Source organism: Lynx canadensis, chromosome A1 (assembly GCF_007474595.2).
Source record: "Lynx canadensis isolate LIC74 chromosome A1, mLynCan4.pri.v2, whole genome shotgun sequence".
Lineage (NCBI taxonomy): Eukaryota > Metazoa > Chordata > Mammalia > Carnivora > Felidae > Lynx > Lynx canadensis.
Genome location: NC_044303.2, coordinates 159254315 through 159266565, shown reverse-complemented (window position 1 = coordinate 159266565; position 12251 = coordinate 159254315). Strand labels below are relative to the sequence as shown.

The window sequence follows — 12251 nt, the reverse complement described above, 5'->3', positions numbered from 1 at the left end:
TCTACCCCTCCCCTGCTCATGCTCTGTGTCTCTCTGTCTCTCAGTAATAAACATTAAAAAAAAAAAATTAAAGTGATAAGGCTTTGACAGGTAGAAAACAAAACCATGAAAACCAGGCAGCAGGGGATTATGATGACCTAGGAAGAGAATCCTTACAGAGGCCCACAGCAGCCCTCTCCTTGCTCTCCTTGCCAATCTGCAATAATGCAGGGATTTCTGATGGAATCAACGAGAGGCATACAAGGATTTCCTGGGGTTAAGAGAAGGGCTCAAACAGCTTCGGGAAGATTTGAGGATAGTAAAGGTGGTCTTATGAAGGAAAATAAAGAAGTAGGACAGGAAGAATGTGGAAATATTTCAATATACTTTACATAGTGATCATAAGATTAGCATCTCTACAAAGGAAGGCAATGACTAGATTGGGATGTAATGTAAGAAGGCAGAAAGAAGGTCATCTTCCCTGTGGGATTTTAGGAACAAAAACAGCACTGAGAAAGAGGCAGTTGTGTTACTGCTGCAGCAAAAACTCCTTGGGGATGGAATAGAAATTTGGACAAACCATAAGGGGTAAGGAGGAGGGCTCTTCCACAGTGAAAAACAGTTCAAGTCTCTGTGGGGAAGTTTTTGAGAGATGTCAGTTGCCAAGGGACATGGGAACGGTTTTTGGCTCTGTTCATGGCAGAATTGTGGGTGCTAAAGTCTTAGGAGGACTGCTGGGTGGAATGCCAAGAGTTTATCTGGAAAGGGGGCAGTAGTTAGTGTATAGATAAGAATGAGAGCTTAGAAGACATTGGAGGAAGAATATGTTACTAAGGCAAAAATTGTAGGATGGTGGAATTAAGAGCCCTGTAGGCTGTTTCTCAAACTGGGCCACAAGGACAATATCAAGAGGGCTGTTGAAAGTCACAGAAGAAACTCACTATATCTTTCTGGGTTTTACTGAGTGTAACCATTATAAACTTGGGTTGGGGGGAAAGTGGAGGAGTGGAGGTGGTATGCATTATTTTAAAAAATGGATATATATACTAGAATACAAAATAAAACATGAAACGGAAAGAGATGTCTTATTTGGAAATAGTGGCCCTCCTGTAATATCACAGAGACTGTTTCCTATCAGGACATAAAAAGTGTTCCTTTTCATTTTTATGGCTACCAAGTCTCTAGTGAGTAGGTTTAAAGGTACAATGAGAAAGGTAGCACAGATTTACCCTCTTCAGTCACTGGGGTTACCTTGCTGAGAAGCACAGGGGTGAGAAGCAGATTACATAAGATTTAGCTGTAGAACAAACCAACTCTCACTTTTCCAAATTATCAGAGTGACATGACAGACTGAAAATCTGGACCAAGGAGAAGTGAAAAAGAGAGGGCATAAGAGGGGCAGCTTCCCTGAGCAGTGGAACCAGAGCCCTAGGCAGATAGTGGCATCTCTGTTTGGGGTAGGAGGAGTAATTCTGCTGGTATCCATGAATTATTTTAATTAATAGAAACACATGGTTTTGCTTTTACTGAAGTCTCTATGGGCTCTTTGAGTGCTTACTTGAATAATAGAATATAGACAAAACCCCAAACTGAAAAGAAGGGAAAAAAATTACATTCTACTGGCAATTTTAGACATAAGAATGGTGATATTTGCTCTTCTGATCATCTTATAGCTTTAAAATTCAATAATTTTAAGATGTCTGAAATCTTAGAATGCCTTAGGTCTCTTCATTTTCATAATTTAAGCTTCTTCCTGAGCAAGCAGAGGTAAAGACAATAACAATCAGCTTTTTTAAATGGTCGGTAGGACATCTGTCTCAAAGTTAAGTTTTCATAACTAGTGTCATGACCAGGAATTTCCTTAATTGCATTGTGTGTGTTGTTTATGCTGTTAATCCACAATGGGGGGGCGGGTACTCTCTCTGACCAAAAATGAAAAAAAATGCAGATAATTTCACTGGAAGACACATTAGGAAAATAAAATCTTCAGTATGTGTATATAGTTTACCTTGCCCTTCATATCATCAAGGGAAAAGATGCTGATAGAAACTCAGTGATGTGCTCAGCCCCGGGCCACTGGATATAGGGACTGTGGATTGGTTTTAAGGTCAATTACACTTTATTACCCATATTTTTATGCATTTTCTTGACTGAATTTATAAACATAGGAGAATTTTGCAGTTTCTGTGGTTTGTCAATTATATGTTATCTATATTTACTTTTTGGCTAAAATTTAAATGGTTTCTTTAATATGTAATATTGTCACATGATTCAAAGCTCAATAGGTAACAAAGAATGTCAGAGGGAGATCTCCCTCCCCATCCTCCCAGACATTCCTGTTCTCTCCCCAGAGACAACTATGTTACCCAGTTCTTTTGTATCTTGCCAGAACTCTCCTGGCATTTACAAGCAAACATTTATAAGGGTTTTCTATTCTTTTAAATCAAATACCAGCACACAGTATATGTGTTGTGCATCTTGCTTTTCTTTTAACACCACATCATAAAGACTCTTTATACTAGAACCTGGAGAGCCTTCTCATTCTCTCTCCGTGAATGAAAGTATTCAGTAGCAAGAATGTATTGTAGGGGAGGAAAATAATTTTCCCTCTACCCTTATGAGTTCTTAGCTGAGACCCCTGCAATCAAAGACAGATTAACATAAGAAAAACAGAAGTTTATTAGCATATATACCTCACATATACATGAGAGATACTCAGGGAAAAATAAGTATCTTCCTGAGGTGGCTTGGAATTTATGATAAAATACCATCTTCATAGGAAAAGGGGAGGCAGGAGATGTAGGCCTCTTAGGGGATAGCAAATGATTTTTAAGAAAGATGAATGGGCCCTTAGTAGAATAGATAGGATGTATAATACTTTTTGACAGAGTTTGTTTGGGTATGGTGTGGACTTCCAGTTTCCTTTTCTATAGTAAGAGTTGGTCTTCCCTGGTTGATAAAATTCCTCAGGAGGAGATTTATCAAAACAAGTTCCTTTTGTCTTTAGGCAGATAAGGGGAGTTCAGGGAAAGACTTTCCCTGCATTTGATGTTTTTCAAGTGCTTCTGGCTTAAAATAATCAATATACCAAAATGGCATGTTTTGGAATGACATGTCCTAAACTTATATTTTGGAGTAGCATATTCTGCTACCCTTAAGTTTCATACTTTTTAAAACCATTTCCTTAAAAATGATCATTTAACATATTCCCAGCCTCAGGCAATTTCAAAAACAGTACAACGAATAATTTTGCCTGCACATCATTCTGAGATATGCTGGTATATTTAGATAACTTCTTGAATGTAGAGTTGTTACAGTATATGTATTTTTAATGTTGAAAGATATTTTTCAACTACTTAGTCATTTTATTGTGCAAATGAGGATGTGGCAGAGGAGGGAAGAATGCTCAAGAATCTTGGAGACTCTGGTGTTTGAAAAGTCTCAAAATGTTCTGATGATATTGTGTATTCTATTTTCCTGAGATAGTTGGGGATCAGAGTTATGCCCTACCCATCTCTCACACTTTCTTTCACATTTCTGCTTTGAGATTAATGACAGGTGTTTGGGTTTTGTAGGAGCTGATGACCATTTTCCAACTACTGCACTGGAATGGAAGCCTAAAAGCCCTTCGTGAAACAAAGTGTTCCCGACAGGTGAGATTTTCCAATCAAGAACAGGTTTATGTCATAGAGACTGAGCAGATGGCTTGTCATCTTCCTAGATTTCCTTTATTTGGATTTTTCTCTGTTTAAATTTGGTACTTTATGTATTAAGAGCAGAAGATACAGGAAAAAAATATATAAAACAGTCTATTTGAGTCAGGGACTGACCAACTAGGCATGCTAAGGAGAATATTGCCTGGACATGGGATTCATTTAGCTACCTGTACTAAATGCCAGAATGGAGGGATCATTAAGACAGACTTGATTTCTAAGTCAAGTGCTAAATCTACTCTACACACCTGCCCAACCTTAGAATTTGTGCCTTCACCGGAATCTACCCCCAAAACGAAGAGCACACTGTATACACTGTATGTTAGCCAACTTGGCAATAAATTATATATATTAAAAAAGAATTTGTGCCCTCTTCTGTTCTCGAATGCAGAAAGAAATTTGAGAATGTACTGTTTCTGAACTGCTTCACTGAAGAATGGTAAAGTTATCCACTAAAAGTCCCCAAAGGGCAACAGAAATGATTATAAAGCTGGGCAAGCTGGCATTCAGTCACCTCAATTTTTTGGTTTGGAAGTTTCTTCCTTGTTTTTCAGAAATGGGGTCTCACTATTTCTTTGTTACCTATGAGAAGCACCCTTCCCCCCTTTTTTTAATGGCAAAGGCAAACCCTCTCCTGTGTATTGAACAGCTTTCACCTGCTATCTTCCAATATTTATGCTTTCTTTGCTTTCTTTATGCACCATTAGACTTTGAAAGATGGCCATTTATTTTTGAGAATTTGCTAACAGGAATTTGTATGAGGAATAAAGCCTCTACTAGTCAGCTAGATGTGGGTGGATATAAGAGTTTTCCATGCACTGCAGCCCCAGGAGTTTTTAGTTGTTCTTTGGTTAGAAAGTCTGGCTTTCAAAATGTCAAAGATGGAAAAGAAAGAAGTAGCCGACAATGGTTTTGGCTATTTTTTTTCTTTTCCTTTGATTTTATAAAAGGCCTTTGAAACTCACTGGGTTAGTTATAAACACTTTTCCATGGTTGTTTTTAATTTGTTAAGGTCATAAATAAATACCATATGTTCTTGAAAATAAAAATAAGCAAAGCATCCCCTCTACAAGATCTTCTTAAAGTGTATCCATCAAACCCATACATTATGTTACAATGTATTGGCAATTTTTTTCACATGAAAATTGACAGGTAGTGGCCAATTTTTAATTGTTTGCAGAAGAAATACTGTACATGAAGTTACCATTGTATCAATAATGATAATGCCTATGTTCCACAATACACTTTTATAGTTCTATTTGTAGTTGCCGTGAGCCATTTGGACTGTCATCTATCTTCCTTAAGCTAACAAATTGACTCTTGTTAGGAAGTGGGCTCTCCTGGTTTCTAAGTCTTGTCCTCATTCAAAGCCTCCTGCTTTCTGCAGGGGGTGAGACCAAACCCAATTATACCCTAATCTTTCCATATAACTGTTTCCATCACTCCATCTTGCTGAAGGAGAAAATCCTGGGCAGAAGAGTTCAAGGAATAAATGAGGTAATATCCATGTGTGAAGGAATGCATTTTCTAAGGAAGACATTTTCTAGCAACGTCAGAGTTCTGTTGTGAACATTATTGAGTCATTCTTGGTGGTAGTGTTTTGACTTAGCCTGAAGTGACCCTGCTTTGCTTGACCAGCTTGGCCCTTCATTTGCTTTAAGAAGCATATCATGGGATTTGGTTTCCGTGTGTAAACATCAGAGAGGTTCAGTTATTGGTAAAACCTCTATGAATGTGGATGTGGGGGGTGGCAGGGACAAAGGAAATGAGGTGTTGGAAAGCCATGAACACAGGTGCCTTTGTTGCTCTTCACTGACACTCTGGACTTTGTCTCTTGGCTTCCAGGAAGTCATCTCCTACTATTCCCAGTATTCCCTAGATGAAAAGATGCGCAGCCACATGGCCCTGGACTGGATCATGAAAGAGAAGGAATCTCCAGGAATTCTCTCTCAAGAGCTACGGATGGCCCTGAGGGAGTTGGAGGAAGCCAGGAAAGCAGGACAAGAACTGCGGTTTTACAAAGAAAAGAAAGAAATCCTGAGTTTAGCCCTGACTCAGATCTACAGCGATCCTGACACCTCCTCACCCAGTGATGATCAGCTGAGCCTAACGGCTCTTTGTGGCTACCACTAGCAAGGCCAGGTTCCAGCTGGCCTGAGGTTGGCAGAGGCTGGACTCTAACATTAGGAAGCTCAGTGAAGGAAGTTGTTGGAGGCTTTACCACCTACAGCTACCACCTGAAGGCTGTACTAATTCTTCCCACCCATTCCATTCATAGACTCTCAGAGTAATAGGATCCTTACAGGTCCCAACAATTTTCCCATCACACTTTCAAGAGTTCCTCCTCTTACTGAAAGGATGGAGACAGAATTGTTTGAAAAACATTTCCCAGGTTTGGCTCTAACCTAAAGCCCTGTTGACATGTGCCTTCCTAGATTATGTATGTTGTTTTAAACAATGGGCCAGTGTAGCATCCCCCAAAAGAACACCAGCTGGGACTGGGGAAAGTAGCATGAGAGCAATTTTTAAAAATAGTTGGGATTAAATAAACAACATAGAAAATACACATGGGTCAGAATTTCTTCCTAAGCTTTATAAACTAAGAGACACTTCTACTCTACTAGGTAAAATCCAAAATTCCAGTGGCAATTTTATCTGGACATCCCACTATCAAAGATCTAAAGTGGTAATAGTGAAAATACGTGATAAATTTAACTTGGCTTAAAATGCCAGTTATAATAATTTTAAAAAAATCCACACTCTTCGGTATGGGGATAAATTTCACCTAGAATAGTACTCCTATTCCTCAAGAAGAATTAGTATCTAATTTTAATGAGTCCTGCAAACAGTGATGTTCATTTTTAACTTGCAAATAGATAACTCAGATTGATTTGTTTTTATTTTTGCCACCACAGTCATCTATGTATCATGGAGACAGTCACTGGATTTTGAAAAATCATTAGCTTTTAACAGTGCTTGCATTTGATTAGTTTCTCGTGCATTAGAGAGAAGGAGTATTTAACTGTCTTTATTGTTGTTCAAGAACATAAGCCAGGAGTAGTTCAAATGTAGTGTCATTTCCAAGTTTTAATTAGACATTGTCATCTCTCTTTGAAAATGGCTTGGGTCAATTAACTGATTAGAAAACCAAAAGCAAATACAGACCAATTTTTAGATGGTTTCTGGTCACTCAAATTTAAGAATGGCAGCAGTGTGAATTTTAGACATTTGTAGGAATTTCCAACTTTATAACACAAAAAGGATAATCTTGCATTTAGTCCAATAATTCAAAATAAAGGATACAGTTTTTTCAATGTTAAATAAGATTTCTTTTTCTTCATGTTTAAGTGAATGCAAACTAACGTTCCTGAAGGCTAAAACCATTATATTTACATTAAAGTTTACAAAAGCATGATAGCTTAACTTCATATATAAATATGTGCAGATGTAATTATCACTCCTTAAGTCCCCATGAAAACTATATATATGGATCATGTATTTTGGAATTAGCCTTTAAAATAAAAAAATTAATTTCAGATATCATATTTCTCACACCAGGGGAAAATTTAGCTTCTTACCTACTGCCTTACTCTGTCGTGAAAGGTAATACTATAAATATTAGATAAATTTAATTTAAAAATATTGTGTTAACAAACGTCACATTTCTCCCCAAAATGAGGCTAAATGTCACCTAGAATAAAACTAAAACTATATTCCTATAGTTATAATCCTAAAAAGGAATTCGAATTAATATTTGCAAGTTGAATAAATTTTAACATTAAGGAAACTTTCTGTTAAAAGCAATTTTTTCATAAAGTCATTACTCTTTATCATTTCATAAAACCGTAATTTCCCATGTTAGGTGTGATTATAGGTAGGTCCATCTTTGCTGCATTTGCAGCTTTTGACCATGACCACCTAAAGCTGACACCATCTAATTAGATCCAGGAAGGGGAATCAGCAAGGAAAATGTTAAAATTTATTCTTTGCTCTATAATTAGAAAACTGTACCTATTACGTGAACTAAAAGCATTGCCCTTGGCCAATGGCAGTTTTCCCAGCTGGTCAGAACTGCCTACTCTTCCTGGAATGGTATGGAACCTATAGCAAAAGAAACAAAATTCAGAATCTCTGCCATTGCTGGAGCCTTTTAATGCTCATTTATAGCAAATCAATTTTAGCTAAGACATAAGGGCTGCCAGTACATCACTTAAACATTTATAATTCCAGACCTAAGAAGAGCCATGTTGAAAAGCAAAGTAGATTCTTCTTCTTCTTCTTCTGTATCTTGTTCTCAGTGATACACTGTGTTGAAGGGGATTAAAGTGGAAGATTCTCTATTTTAAATATATGGAGTTCTGGGTCCTAAACTTTTGTGGTTATAATGCCTTTGAGAATCTGATGAAAGCTATGGACCTTCTCCTAGGAAAATAGAGTGAAGCATATACCTTCAAATTTATGCAAACAGTTTCAGAGAGTTTGTGAACCTCCCCAACGTCCATGGATTGCTCTAAGGACCTCCAATTTAGAACCTTGAGTACAGACTTATAGTCTCAAACTTTTCAGCATGGATCCAAACTAGCTCAGACCAGCCCTGTGTAGCCTATTTCTAAGATAAATGTTATCATCCTTAAATACAGAATTGTACTGCATTTTGACAAGAATGGTTTAATCTTCACAAAATCCAAATATACCAAATTGCTATGAAAAAACAGCTTAAAACAAACTAGTCACTAAGTGTGTGAACCTATTAGAATATTGTCAATCTAATAAAGACATTATTCCTCTAATGATCAGAATTTGTCCATTTGTTCAAAAGCTGTAGTCCACTGATATGTTTTCCATTTAATTTATTCACTTACCTCTAGAAAAGGAGAATAAAATCACAGATAGTCCTGAAATGCTATACCATAATCAACTATGAATCTAATCATCTATGTCTCAGGAAAAAGAGAAAGAAAGCATAAAGATTTAACACTTCCCTGTTTCTTTCGGGGAAGCTTTTTTTTTTTTTTTTAATTTTTTTTTTTCAACGTTTATTTATTTTTGGGACAGAGAGAGACAGAGCATGAACGGGGGAGGGTCAGAGAGAGGGAGACACAGAATCTGAAACAGGCTCCAGGCTCTGAGCCATCAGCCCAGAGCCCGACGCGGGGCTCGAACTCCCGGACCGCGAGATCGTGACCTGGCTGAAGTCGGACGCTTAACCGACTGCGCCACCCAGGCGCCCCTTTCGGGGAAGCTTTTGAAGACAACAGTATTATCATAGTTGACTTCATCTCTAAGATACTTTAGAGAATTCTGAGTTATATCATGCCATGTCTTTCTTTCTTGCCATGGACAAAAGAAGCCAGACTAAGAATATTTTCATTATCCTTGACTGTATTTAAAAGTAAACATTATTCAAGATATTATCACTTTTATATCATTGATACTTTTTTGTTCTGCCTTGCAGAAATGCAAGTATCAAGTTTTCTTCTATGGTGTCTATGGTGTAAAAGAGTGAATATTGTTTTCAGCCAGGGTCCTAGGAAAAAGAAAATCATTTTTTCTACCACAGTGGTTCTCAACTCTGGCTGCACATTAGAAATACCTAAGGAGCTTTAAAAATTCCAAAATGTCCAGATTATACCCTGACCAATGAAATCAAACTCTCTGGAAGTGGGGCCCAGGCATCAGTATTTTTTAAAGCTCCCCAGGTTGTTTCAATGTGAAGCAAGGTTTGAGAATGACTGCTCTATCCAGCAAGGTCTGGCTCAGAGGTCTATGACCTAACTAGTGGAAGCTATTATTCCATTTAGCCTAGGCCCCAATTCAAATGTTGAGTTCTTTTGAGCTAGGGAGAACCAAAACCTTCAGCTTGAGCAAGAGGATCTCCTGGAGCCCAGAACTAAAGAGGGGCAAGCACCTGCATATCCACGTGCATGCGTGTACACACAGACACACACACACACACACATACACACACACACATACACTGTATCTTAGCAGTACATCCACGTTCTGCCCCAGGGTCCAGGCTTTCTTTCTCAAATATGGTATGTAAAATATCTACACCAGAATCATCAGGGGGTACTCATTTAAAACTTCAAGTTGCTGGGCCACACCCCAGACCTGCTGACCAAATTACAGGAGAAGGTCTGGGTTATTTACCACTTCACCAGGTGTTTCTGATCACACTTAAATTTGAGCTCTTTTGGCCTAAAGCTACCTAACACATTTTTAGTAGGCAGAACAGCCCTGCCCCTTCTGACATAACTAGCCTCTTGGGGTAGAGTGCAGAAAGGAATAAAGAAGAGAAGGGAAGGTTATCTCTATCCTTTCTGGAAGGAAGCTGGAGAAAAACAGAAGGGGCACAGAGATATGGCTGCCTTTTCTCTACCAAAAGAGCAGCTCCCACTCTTTTATCACTTTGGCCTTAACATTTGGAATTACTTTTAATCCCTTTACTAGAAACTGTGGAAATCTCTTTTAGCTCACAGTTAAAGCCACTTCTTTAAACCTGACTAAACTCTGGTAGCACTTTGTTCCTTGGAGCAAAGTAGGCTGTGGGAAAGGCAAGCAGAAGCTTCTTCTTGAAAGCTGTTGAGTCTCTAGAGGTTTAGGAGTGAAAATCCCAGATTGCAATCTATTTTTAGCAGTTCCCATTTTAGCAGCAATTATGTTCCACAAATACGTTTGTAAGTCAATTGTTCAACCCTGAAGGCGCATTTTTCTATAGGAGCAATGTCAAATATGGTGGCAAGTTTCCCAGACTAGCCTACATAAGCAGTAGGGTACCCCAAATATTGATCTCTGGACCTAATACCTCTCCAGGTTGTAAGAGGGCAGGGGAGGGTGGAACAAGGACAGCTGAGGCTAGGGCACCGTATTGAAAACCTCCCGAGGCATATTTCTCATCCCAAAATTTGTTCTCCTGGCTCTTTATTTTCTCCTTGCTCCTCCATAGATTACCTTGCCAATACACCACCCACTGCCATCACTTGCTGCTTCTTATGATCATGGTTTCTTCTACTTGCTGACTTACTGAAGTAGAGAGGTGACTTTTTACTGCCCTCTTACAACTCTTTGAAAATTTCTAAGAGGTGTTATCACTAGAAACAGGAACATTTTTGTGACCTAAAAATGTCAGTTACTAAGCTTCTCTGCAGACTTTTCACCAGGGCTGGTGGGGAAAAACATAGACACACAAAGCAGGACAGGCTTTGGACAGGCTAGCCATGGAACCTGTCCCATTCCCCCATACTCCTAGATTTCCTGCATTTTGGTGTTCTCATTAGGTTCCACATGACACTGCCCCATCCTGATCACAGCTGCCCCATAACTAGCCAGTGATTCTGAGTAATCTGGCTCAAAACTCCAAAATGGACTGATCAGTCTGTCCTCTCAGGAATGTGAACTAAGAAACATGAAAAGAATTTGCCAGTTTGAGTTGGGAGGTGAAGTTGGAAGAGTCATGTTCATGAAAGTGATGGTTTGTGCAAGCTGAAGTGAGGAGGAGAAGGAACCATGAGTCAGTAGAGGAAGCTGGTCAGTAGAAAGAGGAGATGCTGGTTGGTGCAGAGAGCAGATGCAGGGAGAGGCGGAGAGGCAAGGAGAAGGTGAACACAGGAAGCCCATGAAAGGATGGCAAGAGCTGTGTCTCAAGTGCCCTGCAATAAATTTTCTTATTCTTTATCTGAGTGGATCACATACCTTGCAACCAAGGAAACCATTCAGAGCAAAATCACACTCTATTATTCTGGATTTTTTTATCCTCAGCATAGACCCAAAAAAACTGACATCAGAAAGAGCCTCTTCGAATGATAAACATGCTGCTGAGAAAAGTAGATTTAGAACTTGGGACAGAGATCACCTTTCCCCACTCACTCCCCTTCCCCCTCCAATGTGGCCAGGAGTCCTCCCAGCTCTGAAATAAGTTTATGTATCCTATGCTGATCATCCTGCCCTTGCTGGACTGTGTTTTCACCTTCCACAGGAGGTATGACCACAGAGGGAAAATAGAACTCTATTTTTAAAAAGACAGAATTCATAATCTCAAATGACTGTTGTCTTCTTAAAAAATTGGTTACCTTCTCTAACAATCCTCAAGAATGCTGTCTTTGGCAAAGACATTCCTGTCATGAACTCCTCTTTAGAAATGGTCCTGTGAATCCATGCAAGCAAAGGAAGAAAAGCAGTTTCTTTTGTTGGCTGAAAGCTTCTTGCCATCCTGAACTGACTAGTTTATTTTAGCAACTGGACTATTTAGATCAACTACTTAGCAGGTGCTCAATGAATGTCTCTTGAGTAGAAATTTGTTAACAGTGTGTTGGTGCCTTCCTTACTCCTTGATGATGAGTTAACTCATTCACCAGCCTTTCTCTCTTCTACTAGACTAGTCAGGACTCACTTGATTGTAAGGTAGAAATCCAAATAGAAACCACTAGGCAAAAGGAGAGTTAATTGGCTTGTGACACAAGAGTCCCAGGATAGTTTTTGTTGCAAGTACATCTGGGTCCAGGAGCACAAACCGGGACTTGGTCTCTCTCATGATATAGATATGTACATAAGTGTGCA

The 12251-nt window shown here is 38.9% G+C and overlaps 1 protein-coding gene across 1 annotated transcript in view; it reads left to right on the top strand.

Annotated features, from left to right (window-relative positions):
- LIX1 (limb and CNS expressed 1) overlaps positions 1–8568 on the top strand; it is a 60500-nt gene extending 51932 nt beyond the window's left edge. Inside the window, exons 10-11 of the mRNA XM_032593806.1 lie at positions 3555–3632; positions 5538–8568. Coding sequence (XP_032449697.1) covers positions 3555–3632; positions 5538–5825 — 366 coding nt within the window. The 3' untranslated portion in view covers positions 5826–8568. The remainder of the gene's footprint in view (positions 1–3554; positions 3633–5537) is intronic.
- Positions 8569–12251: the final 3683 nt, after the last annotated feature.